Source organism: Leucoraja erinacea, chromosome 14, assembly GCF_028641065.1.
Source record: "Leucoraja erinacea ecotype New England chromosome 14, Leri_hhj_1, whole genome shotgun sequence".
In the NCBI taxonomy this organism is placed as follows: domain Eukaryota; kingdom Metazoa; phylum Chordata; class Chondrichthyes; order Rajiformes; family Rajidae; genus Leucoraja; species Leucoraja erinaceus.
This window is the reverse complement of record NC_073390.1, coordinates 31,411,290-31,434,765: the sequence shown is the minus strand read 5'-3', so window position 1 is coordinate 31,434,765 and position 23,476 is coordinate 31,411,290. Positions and strand designations below refer to the sequence as shown.

Here is a 23,476-nt window from a genome sequence, read left to right as displayed (position 1 = left end):
GAGAGAGAAGTTTGTGGAGATTTATAACACTCGCAGGACTTGAAATCCTCAGTTTTGTTTCTCCAAACTGTTTTCACATTGTGTCCTGATTTATAAGTGAGACTCCAGGATGGTGTGTTGCCTCCCTGGTGCCAGGGTCCAGGACGTCTCGGAGCAGCTGCACGGCATCCTCAAGAGTGAGGGTGAGCAGCCGGAGGTTGTTGTGTATGTTGACACGAATAATCTATGTTGGAAGAGAAAGGAGGTTCTGCAACACCAGTTTATGGAATTGGTTAGAAGACTGAAAAGCTGGACCTGCAGGGTAGACAAGCTAAACTGGCAAAGACTGTCCAAAAGGACAATACTTGGCAGGAAGCTACTGCCTCAACATCCAATGAGGATGTCAACTGTCAGCTATCAAAATTGGAAAACCTGATTGAGAGACCGGTCAAAGGAAATGTGCACCGCACACATGCGACTGATACAGGTAGTTCAATTCAGTCGTCTGCGGCGGCTTTACCTGGTCAAGGTGCTGATTAAGCATATCTTCTGCTCAGAGGCAGGGAGATTTGAGAATTATTATCCAGTAGACACTGATTGCGTGGAAGTGGACAATTAACTAGAATTCCCTCAACAACCAGATGATACCTTACAACTCACGACTAAAATGTTGCGTGCGGCAATCGGGACAAAATTTGCCATCCCCTCGGGGATAGGAGAACCTTGAGAAGAAGAACTTGTGAGTAGCATTGTTTACTTGACTTCCCACCAGTTGAATGAAAAGAATATGCAGGACAGTGCAGAAAAGTATGCTAGTCCAGCTAACTGCCAGACACTTGATGCCACCATTTGGGACAATCTGAATGGCAAAACAAAGTCAAAAGACTTAAAACTCCAGCGAATTTAGAGATTTCTCACAAGAGGGATTACGCCATTTGCAAGGTCGGTGGATGGAACTCAACTGTCTAGATTGCAGCAAGCCGCTTTAGCACTACTGCGTAATGCACAGTTTGAGCTCAATTGCGTTCGCAAGGATTGTATAAGGCCTGAGATAAACCGAAAATATGCTCATTTGTGCAAGGCAAGCAATGTGTAGTCTGCAAAGTATCTTTTCGTAGAAGATTTGAGCAAGCAAAAGACTTGCAAGGTTCATTTTTTTATGCACAGGTTCACAGCGCTCACCATGGAGGAAGAGTGCTCCATACACTGAGTTTCGACTCCCAGCAGGCCATGATGCCAGAGTGAAAAGGGAGGGGAGAGAAGAAAAACTAGAGTCAGCAAACTCTATCGATCTACCACCTAAGGCCGTTGAGGTAGGTGAATATGATTCTTACAGCTGCATGAGATGTACTGAGTGATTTGGCTAGTCTGAACACGTGCTTGGAATATAATCATTTAAAGATGGATAAATTTCAGTCAGCAAAACAGCTGATTACAGAGGGTTGCTTTATAGGCCTCAATCGATCTCAAAGATGCATACTATTCAGTCCCAATACATGAGTCACAGGAAATATCTGACGTTTATTTGGCAAGGCCAGTTGTGGCAATTTAAGGCTATACCTAAAAGGCCTGTTCCACTTGGCAATTTTTTTGGCGACTGTCGGCGTCATATCAGTGTCACCAAAAGATTTTGGTCATTTCAAAATCCAGCGGCGACAAAAAAATGATGCGACACTTGACAAAACACCGAGCGTCAATACATCATCACGCTGCAAATTTTTTGGTGACCTGATACGTTAGTCAATGATACCGGCAGTTGCCGAAAATATTGCCAAGTGGTACAGGCCCTTAATGGGTTGAGTACTATTTACAAGGCTATTTACAAAGATTCTGAAGCCATTGTTTGCCCGACTCAGATATGAAGGGCATATTGTCATGGGGTTTATACATGACATACTCATTGTAGGAAAGACAAAATGTGTCACTGAGTTAGCTGTTTCAACAACCAAGCCACCTCTAAAAGATCTACGATTTATTATTCATCCAGGAAAGTCCATGCTAGAGCCGACTATCGCATATCTGGGATTTGGCGTAAACTCTTCAGATATGTCTGTGACCCTACCCACAGATAAGAAACAGAATAATGTAGTTGCATGCACAGGTTTACTTGAAAATGAGAAGCCTACTATACGGCAGGTTGCAAGGATGATAGGCAAGATGGTAGCTGCCTTCTCAGCCACACAATATGGGCCATGCATTATAGAAGTCTGGATCGTGAGAAGGTTCTTGCCCTAAGATTGAATAAGGGGCATTTTGACAGATATATGAGGTTGACTAATAAAGCCAACTTTCCAAATTCAATACCCAGTAATTCTTACATTAGTAATACATCTCACTTCATTCCAGCTCACTTACAATGGTAAATTTCATCGTTTAATTTATATTGTGTTACAACACCTTTTCCCGAGAGAGAGAAAATATGAATTAAAAGGAAAAGAGAAAAGAAGAAAGAGGGAGAATGAGCAGGATAAAGAGGACAAGAAGAATGAGTGGGCAAGACAGCTGCTGGGAAAATGCCTTGGACAGCCAGGGTCTCTGCTGAGACTAAGGCTGAGTGGCAAGGCAAGCCTGACATGCAAGTGCCTATTCCTGACTGTAAATGATGTGAGACTGATGACAATAGATCATTAGATCAAACATAACTTTAATCACTGTTGTACAAGCACAGCATTGGAAGCTGTCAGCCGTTGGGACCTCGTGCAGCATCTGCTGACTGCAGGAGGAGGGGAGTGCCATTATAGCTCTGTTGATGTGGTGGAGTTAGTGAAGCTAGCAACATGTGGTTAGTGGCTGAACAGCATCAATCTACATCCTTCCTCTTTTAGAATGAAAAACACTCGTCAAACAATGGGGTGGCATGCACATGTTAAACATATTCCCCATATCTGTCTGGGGGTCGACACACGGCCTGAGCGCGTGCGAACCAAACCCCCCCCCCCCCCCCCCCTCATCGAGAAAAGGAGAACGAAGACCAGGAGGCGAGGACGTCACCGAACCCGTCTGTGGAGACCGAAAAGGAGAAGATTTTACGGGCGAGGCCCCATTGTTAGTAGTAAATGTGAGCCGCGGAGTGGTCGGAGGCATGCGGGAGCGAGGGGAGGATGCAGGAGATGGCGACTGGAACTGGAGCAGAGGAGCATATGGACCAGTGGATGACGGTCGCAGCTCTCTCACAGCAAGAAGATGTTGTCTGCTTCTGCGGTAAACAGTTCCATCACAATCAACAATGTTACCATATAACCATATAACAATTACAGCACGTAAACAGGCCATCTCGGCCCTACAAGTCCGTGCCGAACAACTTTTTTTCCCTTAGTCCCACTGTAAGTTATTGGGGCAAATCCTCCAAAATCACGGAAGAACTCTGATAAGGACATGGACATTTTAAAAAGACAAATTTGCTGGCTGCAACGGAATAACCTCCAATCCACAAACCTGTCTGGCATGTGGACTTGCGCATCAAACAACTGGGCGAATGGTGTGGGGAGGAAAGGCTGGGGAGGAAAGGCTGAGACGGAGATAACAAGATTATCTTGGATACACAAAGGAAGGAACCAAGCCTCAGCAGGATGACCCATCCATCGAGACAATAGGAACCCGTCCAGGCGATGGGATAACGATCAGGCTGAGGGATCATGACATCAGCAAACCCCTTATCATCGGAAGCCTATTGTTCATGCCAGATCGAAACTGGGAATCATCAAAAGAACCCTTTTCATCCAGAGGACCACCTGGGGGTTTCAAAGGAAGCTCAGGTATAAAACAGAAGTCAAGCCAGAACTCTTTCTCTCTTCTTCCTGCTCTGCTGGACGGCTCGTGAGCCCAACTATAACTCTCTTCTTCCTGCTCTGCTGGACGGCTCGTGAGCCCAAACTGTAAGTATCCCAGTGACCTGGTGAAATTCCCGAAATAGGATAGCATTGTTGAGATAAAGGGGGGGGTGGGGGAATATACTTGCAGGTAAAAGTGTGTAAAGTAAGTTTTACGACGTGACCGATAGTTTTCCGTCCATAGTTTTAGTTTAAAGCATAAGTTTAGCCACGTATTTTGTAGTGTTGGTGAGATTCGATTTCTCATTGTTCAATAAAGCCTGTAAATTTTAGACTTGCTTTGAGTCCATCTTGGTTTCTGTTTTCCCTCATCAGCACACTCTGGTCAATTCAACCTTTTATCATATCCCACCATAATTCCGAGGTCTAGAACCTAGGGGAATCCCTTTTGTTGTATTATCTCTCTTGGAATCTGCTCGAGTGGAGTGGTGGCCGTTTGACCCTCCGACAAGGGAGAGAATAACTCGGGCAGTTGGGCCCGAAGGGAAATAAAGGGAAACGCAAAACACCTACACCACCTGCCTGCACTCATACCATAACCCTCCATTCCCTTCTCATCCATATGCCTATTCAATTTATTTTTAAATGATACCAACGAACCTGCCTCCACCACTTCCTCTGGAAGCTCATTCCACACCGCTACCACTCTCTGAGTAAAGAAGTTCCCCCTCATGTTACCCCTAAACTTGTGTCCCTTAATTCTGAAGTCATGTCCTCCTGTTTGAATCTTCCCTATTGTCAAAGGGAAAAGCTTGTCCACATCAACTCTGTCTATCCCTCTCATCGTTTTAAAGACCTCTATCAAGTCCCCCCTTAACCTTCTGCGCTCCAGAGAATAAAGACCTACCTTATTCAACCTATCTCTGTAACTTAGTTGTTGAAACCCAGGCAACATTCTAGTAAATCTCCTCTGTACTCTCTCTATTTTGTTGACATCCTTGCTATAATTGGGCGACCAAAATTGTACACCATACTCCAGATTTGGTCTCACCAATGCCTTGTACAATTTTAACATTACATCCCAGCTTCTATACTCAATGCTTTGATTTATAAAGGCGAGCATACCAAAAGCTTTCTTTACCACGCTATCTATATGAGATTCCACCTTCAAGGAACTATGCACGGTTATTCCCAGATCCCCCTGTTCAACTGTATTCTACAATGCCCTACCATTTACCATTTACCATGTACGTCCTATTTTGATTTGTCCTGCCAAGGTGTAGCACCTCACATTTATCAGCATTAAACTCCATCTGCCATCTTTCAGCCCATTTTTCCAAATGGCCTAAATCACTCTGTAGACTTTGGAAATCCTCTTCATTATCCACAACACCCCCTATCTTGGTATCATTTGCATACTTACTAATCCAATTTACCACCCCTTCATCCAGATCATTGATGTACATGACAAACAACAAAGGACCCAACACAGATCCCTGAGGCACCCCACTCGTCACCTGCCTCCAACCCGACAAACAGCCATCCACCATTACCCTCTGGCTTCTCCCATTCAGCCACTGTTGAATCCATCTTGCTATTCCGGCATTTATACCCAACAGTTTAACCTTCTTAAACAACCTTCCATGAGAAACCTTGTCAAAGGCCTTACTAAAGTCCATATAGACAACATCCACTGCTTTACCCTCGTCAATTTCCCTAGTAACCTCTTCAAAAAATTCAAGAAGATTAGTCACACATAACCTGCCAGGCACAAATCCATGTTGACTGTTCCTAATCAGACCCTGTTTATCCAGATGCTTATATATATTATCTCTAAGTATCTTTTCCATTAATTTGCCCACCACTGGTCAAACTAACAGGGCTATAATTGCTAGGTTTACTCTTAGAACCCTTTTTAAACAATGGAACAACATGCGCAGTACGCCAATCCTCAGGGACTATTCCTGTTTCTAATGACATTTGAAATATTTCTGTCACAGCCCCAGCTATTTCTACACTAACTTCCCTCAATGTCCTAGGGAATATCCTGTCAGGACCTGGGGACTTATCCACTTTTATATTTTTCAAAAGTGTCAATACTTCTTTTACTTTGAACCTCATAGTATCCATAGCTACTCTACTGGTTTCCCTTACCTCACATAATTCAATATCCTTCTCCTGGGTGAATACCGAAGAAAAACAATTGTTCAATATCTCCCCCATCTCTTTTGGCTCTGCAGATAGCTGTCCACTCTGTCTCTCCAATGGACCAATTTTATCCCTTGTTATCCTTTTGCTATTAATATAGCTGTAGAAACCCTTTGGATTTATTTTCACCTTACTTGCCAAAGCAACCTCATATCTTCTTTTAGCTTTTCTAATTTCTTTCTTAAGATTCTTTTTACATTCCTTATAATCCTCAAGCACCTCATTTACTTCATGCTGCCTATAATTATTGTAGATCTCCCTCTTATTCCGAACAAGATGTCCAATTTCCCTTGAAAACCAGGGCTCTTTCCAATTTTTACTGTTTCTTTTCAACCGAACAGGAACATAAAGATTCTGTACTCTTAAAATTTCCCCTTTAAATGTCCTCCATTTCTCTTCTACATCTTTCCCATAAAACAAATTGTCCCAGTTCACTCCTTTTAAATCATCTCGCATTTCATCAAAGTTAGCCTTTCTCCAATCAAAAATCTCAACCCTAGGTCCAGTTTTGACCCTCTCCATAATTATATAGAAACTAATGGTATTGTGATCACTGGACCCGAAGTGCTCCCCAACGCATACCTCTGCCACCTGTCCCATCTCATTTCCTAACAGGAGGTCCAGCACTGCCCCTCCTCTAGTAGGTACCTCTATGTATTGCTGCAAAAAACTATCCTGCACACATTTTACAAACTCCAAACCATCCAGCCCATTTACAGAATGTGTTTCCCAGTCTATGTGTGGAAAGTTGAAATCTCTCACAATCACTGCCTTGTGTTTACTACTAATATTTGCTATCTCCTTACATATTTGCTCTTCCAATTCTCATTCCCCATTTGGCGGTCTATAATAAACCCCTATAAGTGTTGCTACCCCTTTCCCATTTCTCAGTTCCACCGAAATAGCCTCCCTAGATGAGCCCTCCAATCTATCCTTCCAAAGCACTGCTGTAATATCTTCCCTGACTAGCAATGCAACACCTCCACCTCTTGCCCCTCCAATTCTATCACACCTGAAGCAACAAAATCCTGGAATATTTAGTTTCCAATCACAGCCCTCCTGCAACCATGTTTCACTGATCGCCACAACATCATACTTCCAGGTGTCTATCCAGACTCTAAGCTCATCCACCTTTCTTACAATGCTCCTAGCATTAAAATATGCACATTTAAGAAACCCCCCCGTCTCTTATTCTCTGTTTATTTCCTTTTTTTTCTTTCTCCTCTTGTGTCCGAGTGCTTCCCTTTTCTTCTTCCTGCCTCCCATTCTGTCTACTAGCTTTCTCTATTTGGCCCCAACCATTCTAGTTTAAAGTCTCCCCAGTAGCCTTTGCAAATTTCCAAGCCAGGATATTGGTCCCCCTCGGATTCAAGTGCAACCCATCCTTTCTGTACAGGTCCTACCTTCCCCAAAAGAAGTCCCAATGATCCAGGAACTTGAATCCCTGCCCTCTGCACCAGTCTTTCAGCCACGCATTTATCCTCCACCTCGCTCCATTCCTACTCTCACTGTCGCGTGGCACAGGCAGTAATCCTGAGATTGTTACCTTTTTGGTCCTTTTCCTTAAATCTCCTCCCAACTCCCTAAATCCTCCCTTCAAGACCTCTTCCCTTTTTTTACCTATGTCATTGCTACCTATATGTACCACGACCTCAGGCTCCTCCCTCTGATTTAAGGATATCTTGGATGCGTTGAGACACGTCCGAGACCTTGGCATCAGGGAGGCAGACCACCATCCTGGTCTCCCGACTGCGTCCACAGAATCGCCTATCCGACCCCCTAACAATAGAGTCCCCAATTACTATTGCCCTCTTTTTTCCCTACCTTTTGGAGCAACAGGGCCGGTCTCTGTGCTGGAGGCCCGTCCGCTGTCACTACCCCCGGGTAGGCTGTCAGCCCCATCCGTACTCAAACAGGAGTACTTATTTGCGAGGTGTACTGACATTGGAGTACTCACTCGTTCCTGCCTCTGCCCCTTGCCCTTCCTTAGCGTGACCCACATGTCTCTCTCCCGTGGTTTTGGAGTGACCACCTCCCTATAACTCCCCTCTATGACCTCCTCACTCTCCCTGATCAGACAGAGGTCATCGAACTGCTGCTCCAGGATCCTAATACGGTCCCTTAGGAGTCCAATCTCGCTGCACCTGGTGCAGATGTGGACGTCTGGAGGGCCATCCGACACCATGACCTGCCACATCTGACATCCAGAACAGTACACTGCGCTGACTGTCATTCTCCCGCCTTACCCTGGATCCGATACAAGTATAATACAATAGAAACTGCTGGGAGAAATCAGCAGGTATCTGACTCACAACAGCTGCTCCCTCTTGGCCTTTAAACTGCACCTTGATTATATAAACAAAAAGCACTGTACCTTTAGCCCACTGTACCCTTGGCTCACTGTACCTTTACTAAAGCACTGCACCTTTAGCCCACTGTACCCTTACCTCACTGTACCTTTACTAAAGCACTGTACCTTTAACCAGAAAGCACAAATGCTAACCTGAGGTTGCACCCAATCAGCTGCTTCCTCTAGTCTGCTTCCATCAATCAACGGCTTCCACCAGAACCCTCCCTATGGAGTGTTGAACGTTACGGATTTTGGTAAGCCCTGACCCTCCTCCACACTCTCCAACGGTCCAGGGCCTCTGTGAAATAATGCCCCGTGCCCGATTTAAGTACTCACCGCCCTGACCCTCCTCCACACTCTCCAATGGTCCCGCGCCTCTGTGAAATAATGCCCCGTGCCCGATTTAAGTACTCACCGACCTGACCCTCCTCCACACTCTCCAACAGTCCCGGGCATCTGTGAAATAAATCCCCGCGCCCGATTTAAGTACTCACCGCCCTGTACGAATGTGGCTCGTCAGCCGAGTTTATCACAGTGGCCAAGCGGGAGTGAGCAGTCGTGGGGCAAAGGCGGAGACCTGCCCAGGCAGTAGAGGCTGGAGCGGTTTGCTAGAACGGTCATGGGACCGCTTCTGTATGTCTTTCTTCTCCTGGAGGCGTCTCTGGACGTTAGCGGGTTTGAGCACTCGGGGGATCAGCTGTAGTTGTGCAATGGGAATCGGAGATCTTGTCAAGCGAGACATCAAGCGTTGAGCCGGTGAGCCCAGGGCACCATCCCGGGCAATGTTCCGAAGATTCAGCAGGTCCAGGTAGATGTCCGAATGTAAAATACGTGCACGCTCCATCAAGTGCTTTGCGTTTCTGACGGGGCGTTCAGCGAGTCCGTTGCTCTGTGGATACTCTGGACTGCTTGTGATGTGCTGAAAGTTCCATTGATCAGCAAAAAGCTTGAACGTGTGGCTGCTGAACTGGGGGCCATTGTTGGTTTGCAGGCTTACCGGAGTCCAATAGGCAGAGAAGTGTCGTTTCATCTTCTGTATGACAGATTCGGATGTGAGGGAGTGCAGCTGGTCGATCTCGAACCAATTGGAGAAAGAGTCGACGAGAACGAGATAGTGTTTGCCAAACCACTCAAAGATGTCTGCCGCTAGCGACGTCCAGGGCAGTGCTGGCGGGGGTTGTTGTAGGAGCAGTTGTCGTTGCTGATGTGGCACGAGGCTGTTGCAAGCGGGTCATGAGGCTACACGATCCTGGATGTATTTCGCCATCCCCGGCCAGTAAAAGAGCTCGCTGGCACACGTGAGCATGGCGTCAGCTCCGGGGTGTCCGCTGTGTGCCTCCGCGAAATACTCATCTCTTAGCGATGAGGGCACCACCACTTTGTGGCCCTTGACGACGACACCGTCTTGCACAACTAGTTCGTCACGGACGAGGAAGAACGGCTGCACCGCCATGGGCGTGTTGGATATCTTGTCAGGCCACCCAGTCTTGACAACAGATGATAGGACTTGAAGTGTTTCATCGGCAGCAGTGTGTGTAGCCAGGGTGCATAGCTGTCTCCTGGAGACGAAGTCGACACCGAGGACCGTGAAGATTTCTCGCTCGTGTGGGTGTTGTTCGCAGGAAGCCCGTGGGGCGCGAGAGAGGGCATCGGCAATGTGGATGTCTTTGCTCTTCTTGTAAGTAATCGTGAAGTCGTAACCCTGCAATTGCAGCATCATGCGTTGAAAGCGAGCGGGAGCGGCATGAATGGGCTTATTAAGGATCGTTACCAGGGGTTGATGATCCGTCTCTATCGTGAAAGTGTTCCCATAGAGGAAGTCGCGGAACTTGGTGCAGGCGAATACGACAGCCAACAGTTCCTTCTCGATCTGCGCGTAGTGTTGCTCCGTTTCAGTCATGGTACGAGATGCATACGATACGGGCTGTAAGGTGCCATCAGAGGACGTTTGTAGACGGGCTGCGCCGTCCAAATTTTGAGGCAGCACAGGTGATCGTCACGGGACGATCAAGATCAAAGAAGGCCAGGGTCGGCGCACTGTTCAGCTTGGACTTGAGCACCTCGAAGGCCGCCTGGTGCTGCTGGAGCCACATCCATGTGGTATCTTTCTTCGTAAGCTGTCGTAGTGGAGAGCTCAGCTCACTGAGGTTTGGGATGAATTTGCCGAGGTAGTTCGCCAGACCCAGGAAGCGGTGGAAGGCTTTCACATCAATGGGGGCTGGCATCTCGGTGATGGCATCAGTCTTTTGAGGGTCTGGTTTGAGGCCACCAGAGGTGAATACGTGTCCAATATAAGTGACCTCCGGGACCCTGAACTTACACTTGTCCGGTTTGAGCTTGAGATTGACTTTTCGTGCATGCTCCAGAACGAATTTGAGATTGCGGTCATGCTCTGCCACGTCTTTCCCGTACACAAGGATGTCATCGACAATGATGGCACAAGGTAGGTCTGCAAACAACTGCTCCATCGTTCTCTGAAAGACTTCGCTAGCGGAGTTGATACCGAATGGCATTCTGAGGAACTTGTATCTGCCGAACGGGGTGGAGAACGTAGTGAGGTCTGACGACCTTTTGTCTAGCGGTACCTGCCAAAAGGAGTTATTTGCATCCAGAACTGAAAATATAGTGGCTGTTCCCATTCTAGCCGCTACTTCCTCCACTGTCTTCATGGGGTGGTAGGGGCGATTAATGGCAGAGTTTAGGTCCTTAGGGTTAATGCATATGTGGATGTCACCCTTATTCGTCTTCTCGGTCGAGATCATAGTGGAGACCCAGGCGGTTGGATCGCTGACTGTTGCTATTATGCCAGCAGAGACCATATCCTTGAGCTTGGAGTGTACCTTGTCTGTCAGCGCAACGGACAGGCGGTGAGATAGTCGAACAACGGTAGTTGCATTGGGGTCTTGACAATCTTATAGGTGCCAGGTAGCCTGCCTGGGATGGCGTCAAAGAGATCAGGGAAGTCTGTGAGTGGATCCCAGGAGGTGCGCAGCTGGTGAACTGTTTTGTCGAAAGCAATCAGGCCGAGATCTTGGCAGGCCTGGTTTCCAAGGAGGGTCACAGAATCAACATTTAGTACATTTCAAAGTAGTTTTCCCCAGGGGAGTGAGTACTTCACCGCCAAATGCATGGAGAGTGGAGCTGTCCTTGATGAGCTTCTAGTTAGCTTTAATCTTCTCGAAAAGGTAAACAGACATTGTAGTTACTTTTGCGCCCGTATGGAGATGGGCAATAAATTGAAATCCATTCACAGAGATATTGACAGCAGGGTCTGAACACTGCACAGCTGTAGGGTCGACAGTATAACCAAAAGAGTCATCTTGCGAATTAATTGGGCTGAGCCCGGGGAAGGGGTCGGAATGTGGCCATGAGCTGTTATCACCCTGCAGTAGAAAGTTGAGAGCAGGCCTGTTCCCACTGGACCGAGCGGCTGAATGACACACAGAGGCAAAATGATTGAATTTTTGGCAATAGTTGCAGGTTTTTCCCATGGCAGGGCAAGAAGCCCGTCTTCCATGTAGGTAGTTGCAATTCGGGTACCTCTTATGAGGGTCGTTGCGGGACGCTTGGCTGGCAGGGGTCGTGGGGCGTCTCCTGTCGGAGGAGACCTGGGTCATGGAACGTCTGTTATCTGAGTAATCCCTCTGTCTAACGAGACCTATCTGATGTATAGTTTTGTTCTCCCGGGGGTCAGAGGGAACGAAAAAATTCTGCGGTGCGACACGCGTGCACCTCTTCGTCCAACGTGAGGTCAACCTTCCTTAAAAGCTCAGATCTGAGCTTGAGATCACTCATTCCAAAATGTCTCGAGTTAATTGATCCGTCAGCTCCTCAGCAGGTAGCTGCTGAAATCTACACCGCTGAGCAAGGTACAATAAATCTGTTATAAACGTGTCAGCTCGCTCTCCAGGGAGCTGTATACGAGAGAAAAACTTGGCCCGGTCCAGGATATGGTTGGGTGGGAGATCGCATATCTGGCTAAAATTTACGCAGAATCAAATTATAATCGTCGGGAGACTCCGCTGGAGTTATTACCTGGTCGTTGCCGCAGAGGCATATCTGAAGGTTCTGGAGCGGCGTAGTGCTTCTGGCCCAGCGAGATTTAGTAGGAGGGTGGCCTTTACAGCATCGGAGTCAGTCCGGTGTGCAACATTGATGAAGTGCCGGTAGTCTATTTCAAAGGTGGCCCAGCGTTCGCTGATATCAGCATCAAAGATTAGAGGGTCGGGCTTTCTGCACGAGGACATGATGGTGAGAAATAAAAACTCAGTATACAAATAAAAACCGGTAAACAGTTCGCATCCCACTTCTACACCATGTAAATGATGTGAGACTGATGACAATAGATCATTAGATCAAACATAACTTTAATCACTGTTGTACAAGCACAGCATTGGAAGCTGTCAGCCGTTGGGACCTCGTGCAGTATCTGCTGACTGCAGGAGGAGGGGAGTGCTGTTATAGCTCTGGTGATGGGATGGAGTTAGTGAAGGTAGCAACATGTGGTTAGTGGCTGAACAGCATCAATCTACACTGACCACGGGCAACGAGGGGCTGCGCACAGATCAGCCACCAGGATAACCCAAAGACTGCCAGAGATCAAAACTTAGATTGAGAAATATCAGTGTTAACCAAAAAGGGTAATGCTTCATGAGTACAATTTCAGGAACATGTTCAACATCTGTGTCGCAGTTGCCTATCTTGGAGTAACTCCAATAGGAGACTGATCCACATTAACCAAGCACAATATCATATGTTGTGACAGTGCCCTCTCCCTTGGATGTCATTCGGATCCCCTTACCTGGCAGACAGGTAAGGGGATAGATATTAGTTGACCACTTGAACCCTGTCATCCTGCTCCCGATGAAAACTCAGGCATTCTAGAATGTGAGGCAGACAAGAGTATTTGCATTCCCCGTCGCAATTTTGAGAAAGACTGAGCAACAGACCTGAGGACACCAAAGCCACCGTGTGGTCAATACTGGACTGCAAGGAAACAAGAGAGAGACACCAGCACCTCTACATGAGGCTAAGACTGAGCGGCTTGGGGCAAGCCTAAAATGCCAGACTATCTGCCTGCCCATAGACAATGAGGGATTCTGCTTACACACACAGATGTAACGAATGGCCACCAGGATAATCCAGAGACCACCTGCATCGCCTCATCTAGCCCAACGCTGAGCTGTCAGGAAGAATCCTGTACCGTCCGCACATCCTCTCGAAGCAAGGGTGAACTGAACAAAGAAGCCTGAACGTAGAAGCCTCCTCTGTAGACCAGGACTAAGCTGCCAGGACAAGCCCGATATTGTCAGCGTTACTGCACATGCACTCTGACAACGAGGGACGGAGCCCCCATGCGGCCCCAGCTTTAAATACCACTGTAAATAAAATAAACCATGTGACCTACTGTGATTGTCAGTGTGGTCGTTGCCGAAGCCGGTGTCATCCCCTGACACCCTACTGGTGGAAAACGTGGGCAAGATCACATTGACAACTTGAAAGCTTCCATAAGAAATTGAAATGGAAAAATAAATTCAAATTAAGGAAATCTGGACATTAAATCATCTTGAGAATGAATGATGCCACCGTCTCTGCTGCTGAGGAAGCGTAACTGCCATGGGTGCATGGGTGGCAGGTTTTATGGGGCGAAGGCAGGAGAATGGGGTTGGGAGGAAAGGATGGATCAGCCACAATTGAATGGTGTAGACTTGAAGGGCCAAATGGCCTTATTCTGCTTTAAAACTTCACAGTATCTTCAGAGGTCTCCAAGTATTTTTTCTTGCTTTCAGAGATATTTAATGAACTAACTAACTTGACAATTGCTGCTGAAAATGTGAACAGAAAACAGTGAGAGCCAGACTAAAGAAGAATTCTCTAAAGTTCTCCGGCAGCTCTTTACAAGCACCCACCACCCTTTGTGTGAAAACGTTACCTATCAGGTTCCCATTAAATCTTTCTCCCATCACCTTAAACCTATGTCCTCTGGTTCACAATTTCCCTACTCTACGCAAGACACTCTGTACATCTATTCAAACTATTCCTCTCATGATTTTGTGCACGCAAAATGTTCATCTCCCATTCCTCATTGACTGAATGTAGACACCTAATCTATTGAAATTACTTCCTGCTTTCACAATTTCTTCTGTGTTAATATATTCTTTCTCATCTTATTGCATGTTTTCCATCAAACTGCTCTTTGTATCATACCCATAAATGATCAAATCTCTCTTTGGGCACACCCATTATTCATAAATTCTGTTATGCAAACATAAACTCGAGTTGCCAAATGCCAAATTAAATTACCGAGGACAGTCACACGAAACATCTTCACTGACACTGCCAGTTTAAAACAGGTGAGTGACAAAGCTCTTAAACATATTTACTTTGGAATTATACTGTACTTTGGTTCTTATCTTGGAAAACGTGCTTTATTTCCCATATTTTCGGGTTCTGTTGATATCTTTAAAAGGAAAGCGATCTGTGGAAAAAATATAACAATGGAATGTCTAGAAATCCTCCAATTGCCAATCATTTAACTCCCCTTCCCATTCCCATTCCCATGCTGAGCTTTCTGTCTTGAGCCTCCTCCACTGCCAGAATGAGGTCACATGCAAATTGGAGGAACAGCATCTCTGATTTCTCTTGGGCAGCTCACAACCCAGCGGTATGAATGAATATCAAAGGTAGACAAAAATGCTGGAGAAACTCAGCGGGTGAGGCAGCATCTATGGAGCGAAGGAATATCAATGTTTTTTCTAATTTCAAGTGATCCTTGAATTCCCTCTCTCTCCGTCCCTCTCCCACCCTAGTTGTCCTGCTAGTTTCACTGTTCGTATCACTTTGTTATCTCCTCTTCCACAGCCAACACTAGACCATTGTGGTCTCCACTGTAACTGGGTTATCAGTGCCTGCTGTGATTTATTCTGCACCTTTACATACCTCGTTTCCCCTCTCCCGACTCTCAATCTGAAGAAGGGCCTCGACCCGAAATATCACCTATTTCTTTTCTCAGAGTTGCTACCTGACCCACTGAGTTACTCCAGTATTTTGTGTCTCTCTTCAGCTCGCAACATGCCTTGGTAGTTTATGAATGTCTTATCCTGTATTCTTGATTTCACTAAGCAACTGAGACAATCAATCAACAACATTTGTATCTGTGCTATCTTTTTAATTGAAGATAGATATAAAATGCTGGAGTAACTCAGTGGAACATGCAGCAACTCTGGAGGGAGGAATGGTTGGCGTTTTGGCTCAAGAACCTTTATCAGCGTCTGAAGAATGCTTCGTCTGAGGAAGGGTTTAAAGAAGCATCTCGAGCTGAAACCTCACCCACTCCTTCTCTACAGAGATGCTGCCTGTCCCGTTGCGTTACTCCAGCATTTTGTGTCTATCTTCGTTTTAAACCAACATCTGCAGTTCCTTCCTACACTATAATTTTAATAACCAGTTTGTCTTCTGTCATTTATATATCTTGCACGCCTGCAGCCGCCCCCCTTTTGTTTTATTTTCACCCCCTTGTGTCATTTGCAGTCCACACCCGACACTGTTCTCCAGTGTGATTAAAATTGTCTGCAAGAAAAGTATGATTACATCAAAGCAAATGATCCAAAGGAACAATGTGTGGATGATGAAGAAGGGTCCCCACCCAAAATGCCATTAGCAATGTTCCCAGAAATGCTGCCCAACCTGCTCAGTAACCCCAGCATTCTGCCTATCTGATATTTAATTCAAGCTAGAATTTCAACTAAACATTAGACATCCAATATTATATCACTGTTTGTATACAATATTCTGCATGAATTGTTTCCTTTTAAAGTATATTTTGCCTAATCGTGTTATGAGTAAGATTTCAATGGTTCGACATCTTTCATTTTTGCTCTATGGGAATTTATGGTCGCTGACTGGTTTTACTACCAAATATGAACTTGAATGTAACAAATACTGTTCTGCTGAAGCCAAGTTAAAACGTGGAGCTTTTTAGATCTTTTTCTTTCCATTAGGATGTTTATGGATATGAATGCTTTAATGACCCAGATGTCAAGCACAATTTTAAGATGGGGTGTAGACGAGAAGTTACACTTCATTGGTGCCATGTGATCAGCACTAGGTTCCATGACAAAGGAGGGATAGAATGTTCTGATCATTTTCTCTTTCTCTTATAATTCCAAACAAAAACTTTGGAGCTTGGAAGAATATATGGGACAGGACTAATGTAAATAAAGGCACGTCTTGGTGATTTAAAACTATCTGAGAATGTAGGCTTGAGAGGACATAAATACTGAATCTTAAAGGAATATGATAATTGAAGGAATTAAGGTTAATAAAATGAAATCATAAAGGATAAACTTTTTTACCCCAGTCTTCCAAAATACCAGATTCAAATTCACAATTTAAAAATACCCTAAACTCCAGTTTCTCCAAATGCTGTGTGTCCATGGTCTCTCGCAAACAACACCAAAGAAATTAAATTTAAAAAAAACTTAAAACACAGATACATCAAAACAGAGATACATACAAAAAGGGCCTGCACCTCTCTTCCTTAAGAGCCTTTTCAAATAACAGAAAACCTTTGAAATAACAATTTTCACAGTGAAAACCTGCAACATAATCTAAATAAAGGTGGATGTTTGGCTTCCAAGTAACACACAATAGATACAGGACGACAGATAGCACAATGGGCTAAGAGTTCGGCTGGCAACCGGAAGGTAGCCGGTTCGAATCCCGCTTGGAGTGCATACTGTCGTTGTGTCCTTGGGCAAGACACTTCACCCACCTTTGCCTGTAATGGAATGTTACGGCGGCAGGCGCGGGCACACCGCGACGCCCTGTGTCTCCCTTTCAAGGGAGATGCTAAAAATGCATTTCGTTGTCTCTGTACTGTACACTGACAATGACAATAAATTGAATCATTTCATTTCATTTCACAATAGATACTGCCTCTTGAATCACAAGAGGCACTGTAAATTTACAGAGGAACAGGATCTTTCAATCAGATCCTATTCTGCCTGGAGCATCGAATTAATCCACATTTATTCCAATACAGTTTTAAAAGTCACGTAACAGCCTTTGCACTCATTCCATGCTCTTTCTCTTCCTCTCATGCAAATCCCCAATGACAGCCTCTCGTGGCAATGCATTCAACAGACACCTTTGTTTTGCAATTCAAATGCACATTACCGCAGTTGAAGCAGTGGTTTTGGTGGGGGGGGTTGAGACATGACATCTTGTTTCTGGCTCCTGAAGACGGGACATTTGATCGTGTGGCTGTGGAGCTCGTGCAGGGGGGAGGGATTCAGATTTTTAGACCATTGGCAAATCCAGGGAGGTCATGGATATTCTCCCTGCACAGTTCCCATTGTGAATGTGAAGCTTGAGTGCCTCTCCCAACCTGATGTGCCTGTTCAAATGTCTTTTATATGTTCTAATTCAATTTGCCTTAACTATTTCACCTGGAAGACTTCATCCCTCCCTCCATTCAAAAATTAAAAATGCCTTTATCACCGATCTTCCATCCTCAGGCAATCCTATCTCCACGTCTCCACCCTCAATGTGCACAGCTGATGTCTACCGCCTCCCCTAAGATTCACAAGCAGGACTTGCTACCACAACATCGCCGATGCTGGGGTGAGCTGAATCAAACAAAGAGAGGGTGAGGCAGAAGGTATTAAATTCTGGATGGTCGGTCGGGTGCTGTTAATCCCCAACAGGGTTCCCAACATTGCTATCTGCTGTTGTTGTCCGTAATGAATCTCTCCCGATATAGCCATCGGGACCTATTTTAGTATAGATTCCACTGGCACACTCAATTCTGGTAATAAAAAAAGTATTCAGTTCTAATTACTTGACAATTGTTGTCTTTTGAAGTTTCAGATTTATTAGCATACTCCTATCCAAAGCTATCAAAAAAAAAAAACAGGCTCCTCCACACTGTGGGAATAATATTTTTTGATTTATTAATTCACAGGATCCTTTGGAGATGCACCTCATTGCCACACCATGATTCCCATTCATAACATATTTATCGTTGGCTTCATAATGGGAGCTAGTGTTCTGCTATATGTAAGTTGGCATTTGAAATTACAACAAAATGTTCAAAAGAACATGGTAAGAATGTCACAAGTGGAAGATGAAGCTACCCTGGATGATCCTCGTCCATTCCTGAATCCTGGGATTATTTTTCTGGAAACGTCAGACAATGTGGAGCTGAAGCCATTGGTGATGTGCTCAGTGGAGTCTACTGCTCGTCAAAACCCAGATAAACCAATCTATTTCTTCATGAAGGGGTTCAGTGGCAACTTGAGCCAATATCCAGAGCCGAAGTACAGACTCATCCCGTTGCTCTCCTCAATGAAGAATGTTGTCCTTCTCCCTTTAAACGCTACCAAACTGTTTGAAGATACTCCATTGAAATTCTGGTATCAAAAGGTAACCAATAAGAAGAAAGTGTGATGTGTTACATTTTGGGTTGTCAAACTTGAGTAGGACTTTCTCAGTGAATTTTAGGGACCTGGGGAAGGCTGTAGAATAGAGGGAGATAGGAGTACAAGTACATATTTCACTGAAAGTAACATTATAATTGGACAGGGTGGTGAAAAAAGTTTTAGACATTAAGATAGACACAAAATGCTTTAGTAACTCAGCGGGTCAAACAGCATCTCTGGCTAAGAGGAATGTGGCATTTTGGGTTGAAATCCTTCTTCAGACTGAGAATGGGGGAGAGAGTAACTAGGAGTATGAAAAGGTTCAAAACAAATCTGGGGCGGCACCAATGACCAAGCAATTGTGCGGTCCCCAATGATATTTTTTTTGGCTGTGAGGAGGTGATAACGAAGAAACATGCTCGTCTATATCATTGAATACATTAAGGATAGGATGTTGATGATGTTGCAGTTATTCAAGTTGGTGAGGTCCCACCAGGTGTTTCAGATTTTGATTTGATCACCCAGGAAAGATTCCATTAAGTTTGATTGAGTGAAGAAAAGCTTTATCATGATATTAACTAGGAAACAAGGACTAAATTATTGGAAGAGGTTGGACTGGCCAGGAATTTGTTCTTGAAGCAAAGGAGACAGAAGGGTGATCTTATAGACGCGTCTAATGTCATTATGGATATGCATCAGGTGAATGCACTTAATAGAATCGTGAGGCCTGATTTTTCACACAGTGAATGGTCTGTCTATGGAATGAGCTGGAGGCAGCTACTGTAACAGCACCTAAAAGACATTTTGACAAGTACTTGATAGGTAGGGTGTGCGTTGACTATTTCGGTCTTGGGAGTAAGTTGACTCGGTCTATCTGAAATTTGCGTCCAATTCTGGTCTCCATGAATGAAGAAGAATGAACACACTAAATGGAGTGCAGTAAAGTGGCACCAGGTTGATTCCTTGCATGGCAGGTTTGTTGTATAACAGAAATTGAGCATCTTGGGCCAGGGCTCACCTGAGATTAGAAAACCCACAAGTAATCTCCTGGAAATATCTAATATTCGTAAGGTGCATGACGGGTTAAATACTGAGATGATGTTTCCCCTGACTATGTGTCTATATTAAGGAGATGACAATCTCCAAATAGGACTTTGGTCATTCAGGATAAAATTAAGGAGGAATTTCTCTCGGTCAGAGCTTGGTGTGGTGAATCTTTGGGATTTTCTGCCAAATAATTCAGTGAATGTTTAATGGTTGGGCATCTATAAAGCATGAATTGATAGATTTTTAACTATTTGCTGCTGCAATATTTGATGTTTAAAATAGATATTAATGACCACTGTGTTGTCTGGATTGGAACATGTCAGTCAAAATAACAAAGTGCAAAGGGTGTAAAGAAAACTTTTAAGGAAGTTACCAGTTCTAGAAGTTTTGAGTTATAAGGAGAGGCTGGATCGGCTGTGTATTTCCTCATTTGAGTATAGGAGGCTGTAGAGTGACATCATAAGAGGCATCGATAAGGTAATTAGCCCAGACATCGGTGTGGAGGCAGGTACTGTCAAAGTATTTAAGAAGGATTTCGGTAAGCATGTGAATCACCACGGATCTATTGTAGATAAATAGGGGTAGAATCGATGAGTGCAGTGATCGGGTGGATGTGATTTGACAAAGTAGTTGCCTTTTTAACCGTATGACTCTCTATCTGTCAGGAACAAGGATGAAGAGAGGATAGAGTTGTTTCCTTCCTAGTGGACCTGGCAGCTTAACATCGATTGAGGGATAGGACTGAAGGTTTAGAAGGAGTTGAAATGAAGATAATGTTTCTTTCTCCATTATATCACAGGTAATCCCAAAAAAGGAAAGGTTTTGGCTCCATGTGCTTGCTGATGGCTGTAGAGTTGCAATGTTGTGGAAGTATGGGGGCATCTACCTGGACTCTGACATTATATCTATGCAGTCTCTGCCATTTGGCAACTTTACAAGTGCACAGCTCTCAGATTCTATCAGTAATGGTGCAATGGGTTTCTATCACAGGCACCATCCTTTTCTTTGGAATTGCATGAAAGATTTTGTGGCCAACTACAATGCATATATTTGGGGTCAACAAGGTCCTAAACTGATTACCCGTGTGCTGAAGAGATGGTGTCAGATGGATAAAATCATTGCCTTCATTGGCAAAGAATGCAACGGCATCTCTTTATGGAACATTGAACGATTCTACGCCATCCCATGTCCTGCTTGGGAGAAGTACTATGCTCCCTGGAAAAAGGACGAGGAGCGTATATTTTCAACTTCGTATGGAGCGCATGTCTGGAGTTTCATGAATTCCAACAAAAAAAAGAATGTCATTGTTGGAAGTGGATCATTAATTGAACATTTTTTCCAGTTATATTGTCCAACTACATACAGGTATATAATTGAATTGAATAATAATTCGGCGATTTAGGACTTTGTGAAACATTCACTTGATTGTTACAATTATTTTTTTCTGACAACTTCTTCGGATCTGGATACACTCCAATTCCCATGTCCAATTAAAATTAGAATCAAACACCAATTGACACAACATGTCTCTTCCTGACACATTCCATTTTTTCCACTAACACACCCATCTCTCCCACTGACATAACCTCTCTCTCATTCACTGACACAATGTTTCACTCTCACTAGCACTCTCCCTCTATCTGCAGGAAGGATGTGGATGATTTGAAAAGTGTGCAGACGAGGTTTACCCCAATGTCACCAGGTTTAGAGATATTATCTCTAATAACAACTTGGATTGTTTTCTTCAAAACACCACAGCTTGAGGGGAGACCAGTTAGAAGTATATATAGTTATGAGAGGCACAGATATTGCTGATGGACGCAACCTTATTTCCGGGATGTGGATGTCAAAGACTAGACGGCAGAGCTTTCAGGTAAGAGGAAGAAAGGGCAAAGAACACTTGGGGGGCTGGTCAAGTTGTTTACATAGAGAGTGATAGGTATCTGCAATGCACTGACTGGTGTAAATCTAGGGAAAGACAAAGATGAAAGGCTGTAGAGACATTGATCAATGATAAATTTATTTCAATAATGTAAACCACAGGTAACCACAAGTGAAATAGTTGGTAAAATCTATGAGAAAGTTAAGCAGGAAAGGTCCCTCCAGTCGAAGGAAACATGCACCCGTTTTAACCAGGAGATCAGGTTATGTACGAGCCGTCAATAAAGATTCTTTCTCTCGTAGATGGAAAGGACCATAATTGATGCTAATAACACGAATGGTAGTACAGGTACCTGTAAAAGTAAAAGAAAATCCAAATGGGTAATTGCTACCAGATGTAAACTGCATCATTCAAACACAACCCTCAATGAGAAGGAAACACAAGAATCATAAAATGTTGTGATAGTATTTAAGACATATACCTTATTAACTATCTTTGTAGTATGAAATACTTATGAACATACTAACATTGTGTTGGATCAGGGAGGATATGAGGGTGAAGTGACGCATCTAGGTAGTTACAAGAAACAGGAAGGAGATGGAGACATTGGAGTATGAAATCCAACAAACAACTTCCACACAGATAAATCACTGGTTAAGGTAAACAAGCTTCCTTATCTGATTAGAAGCTGTGCCCATATTCCTTTGCATGCAAAAGGAGGTATCTCTTTGCCAGCTCAAGGACAGGTGTAAAAGTTTGTTTCTTAAAAGAAGACAACTACTAACTGATTAAAGGTACACCAAGCCAATATTTAATCGATTCATCAGACGGGAGTGGCAAGATCTACAAAGAGCACAAACGTTGCTCAGTGCTTCTCGGGATCCACTCACAGAACAAAGGAAAGTTGGTGCAGTTATCTATTTTCTTATTTGTAAAGCACTCCTTCCTAATCTGAAAGATTCTATAGCCCTTCAGAATATAGGAAAAGCTGGGTCCAAATCAAGCTCATTCAATAACAAGTTATTGCTCATCTCTGGAGCATCAGCTATTTTTTCTGTCTTGGTTTCTTTAAGGCCTTGAAAGAAGCACGTGTTATTACTCAGGTTTCCATTTTAATGTATTTATTAAAAAGACAACCTTCCTCCATATTGTGTTCCACATCATTTTGTAAACTATATTAGATTTGACTATTAGCTCTTTCACAGGTTCAACCAAAATTATAATTTGAGATATATGGCTACAATTTCACAATTGATTAATGAGAGAAAATATTAATATCCTTTCTTAACAAGTTTTGATCATAAAGATCAACAAGGAGGGAACTGTGGAAGAAAACAATATCCTTCCTTATTTAAATTTGATCCGAGCTAATTTTGAATCAAATTGGATAGTAACCTTGGATTCCATGCCATCTAATCTATCAGATTATTTTACCATACGGGACCTTGCTAAATCCATCTAGAAAACCTTTAATGTCCTGAACTCATGAATCTTCTTGGTGAAATAAAACTCTATAAATTTGTGAGACACACAAACTGCTCCAACAACTTTCCCAACACTGATGTCAGGTTCATTGACCCTGAAGTTTCTTGACATCCCTTTGCTGCCTTCCTAATGGTGCAACACTAGCCACCCTCCAGTCTCCAGAACTTCACCTGATATAAATCATTCTGCAAGGATTTCTGCAATTTATTCCCCAACATCTTACGATTGAAGGAGGCACTAGGTAAAGCCATGGGATTTTAAACCTGAACCTATGTTAAAAGCATCAACATTTACTTTTTGATAATTCATAAATGGCCGAAGGCTTCACAACTTA

General features: G+C 44.1%; 1 protein-coding gene across 10 annotated transcripts in view; it reads left to right on the top strand.

The window, feature by feature from the left end:
* Positions 1-23,168, top strand: part of LOC129703510 (alpha-1,4-N-acetylglucosaminyltransferase-like) — a 31,885-nt gene extending 8,717 nt beyond the window's left edge. For 3 of the 10 annotated variants that reach the window (XM_055646036.1, XM_055646035.1, XM_055646039.1), the window contains 5 exons: positions 1,147-1,292; positions 14,097-14,660; positions 17,826-17,931; positions 18,272-18,732; positions 20,575-23,168. In XM_055646036.1, coding sequence (XP_055502011.1) covers positions 17,868-17,931; positions 18,272-18,732; positions 20,575-21,177 — 1,128 coding nt within the window. In that variant the 5' untranslated portion in view covers positions 1,147-1,292; positions 14,097-14,660; positions 17,826-17,867 and the 3' untranslated portion in view covers positions 21,178-23,168. Of the gene's footprint in view, positions 1-1,146; positions 1,293-2,325; positions 3,855-14,096; positions 14,661-17,825; positions 17,969-18,271; positions 18,733-20,574 lie in introns of those variants that run through there. The other 7 variants (XM_055646042.1, XM_055646043.1, XM_055646037.1 and 4 more) reach the window with 6 other exon arrangements.
* The last annotated feature ends 308 nt before the right edge of the window (positions 23,169-23,476 follow it).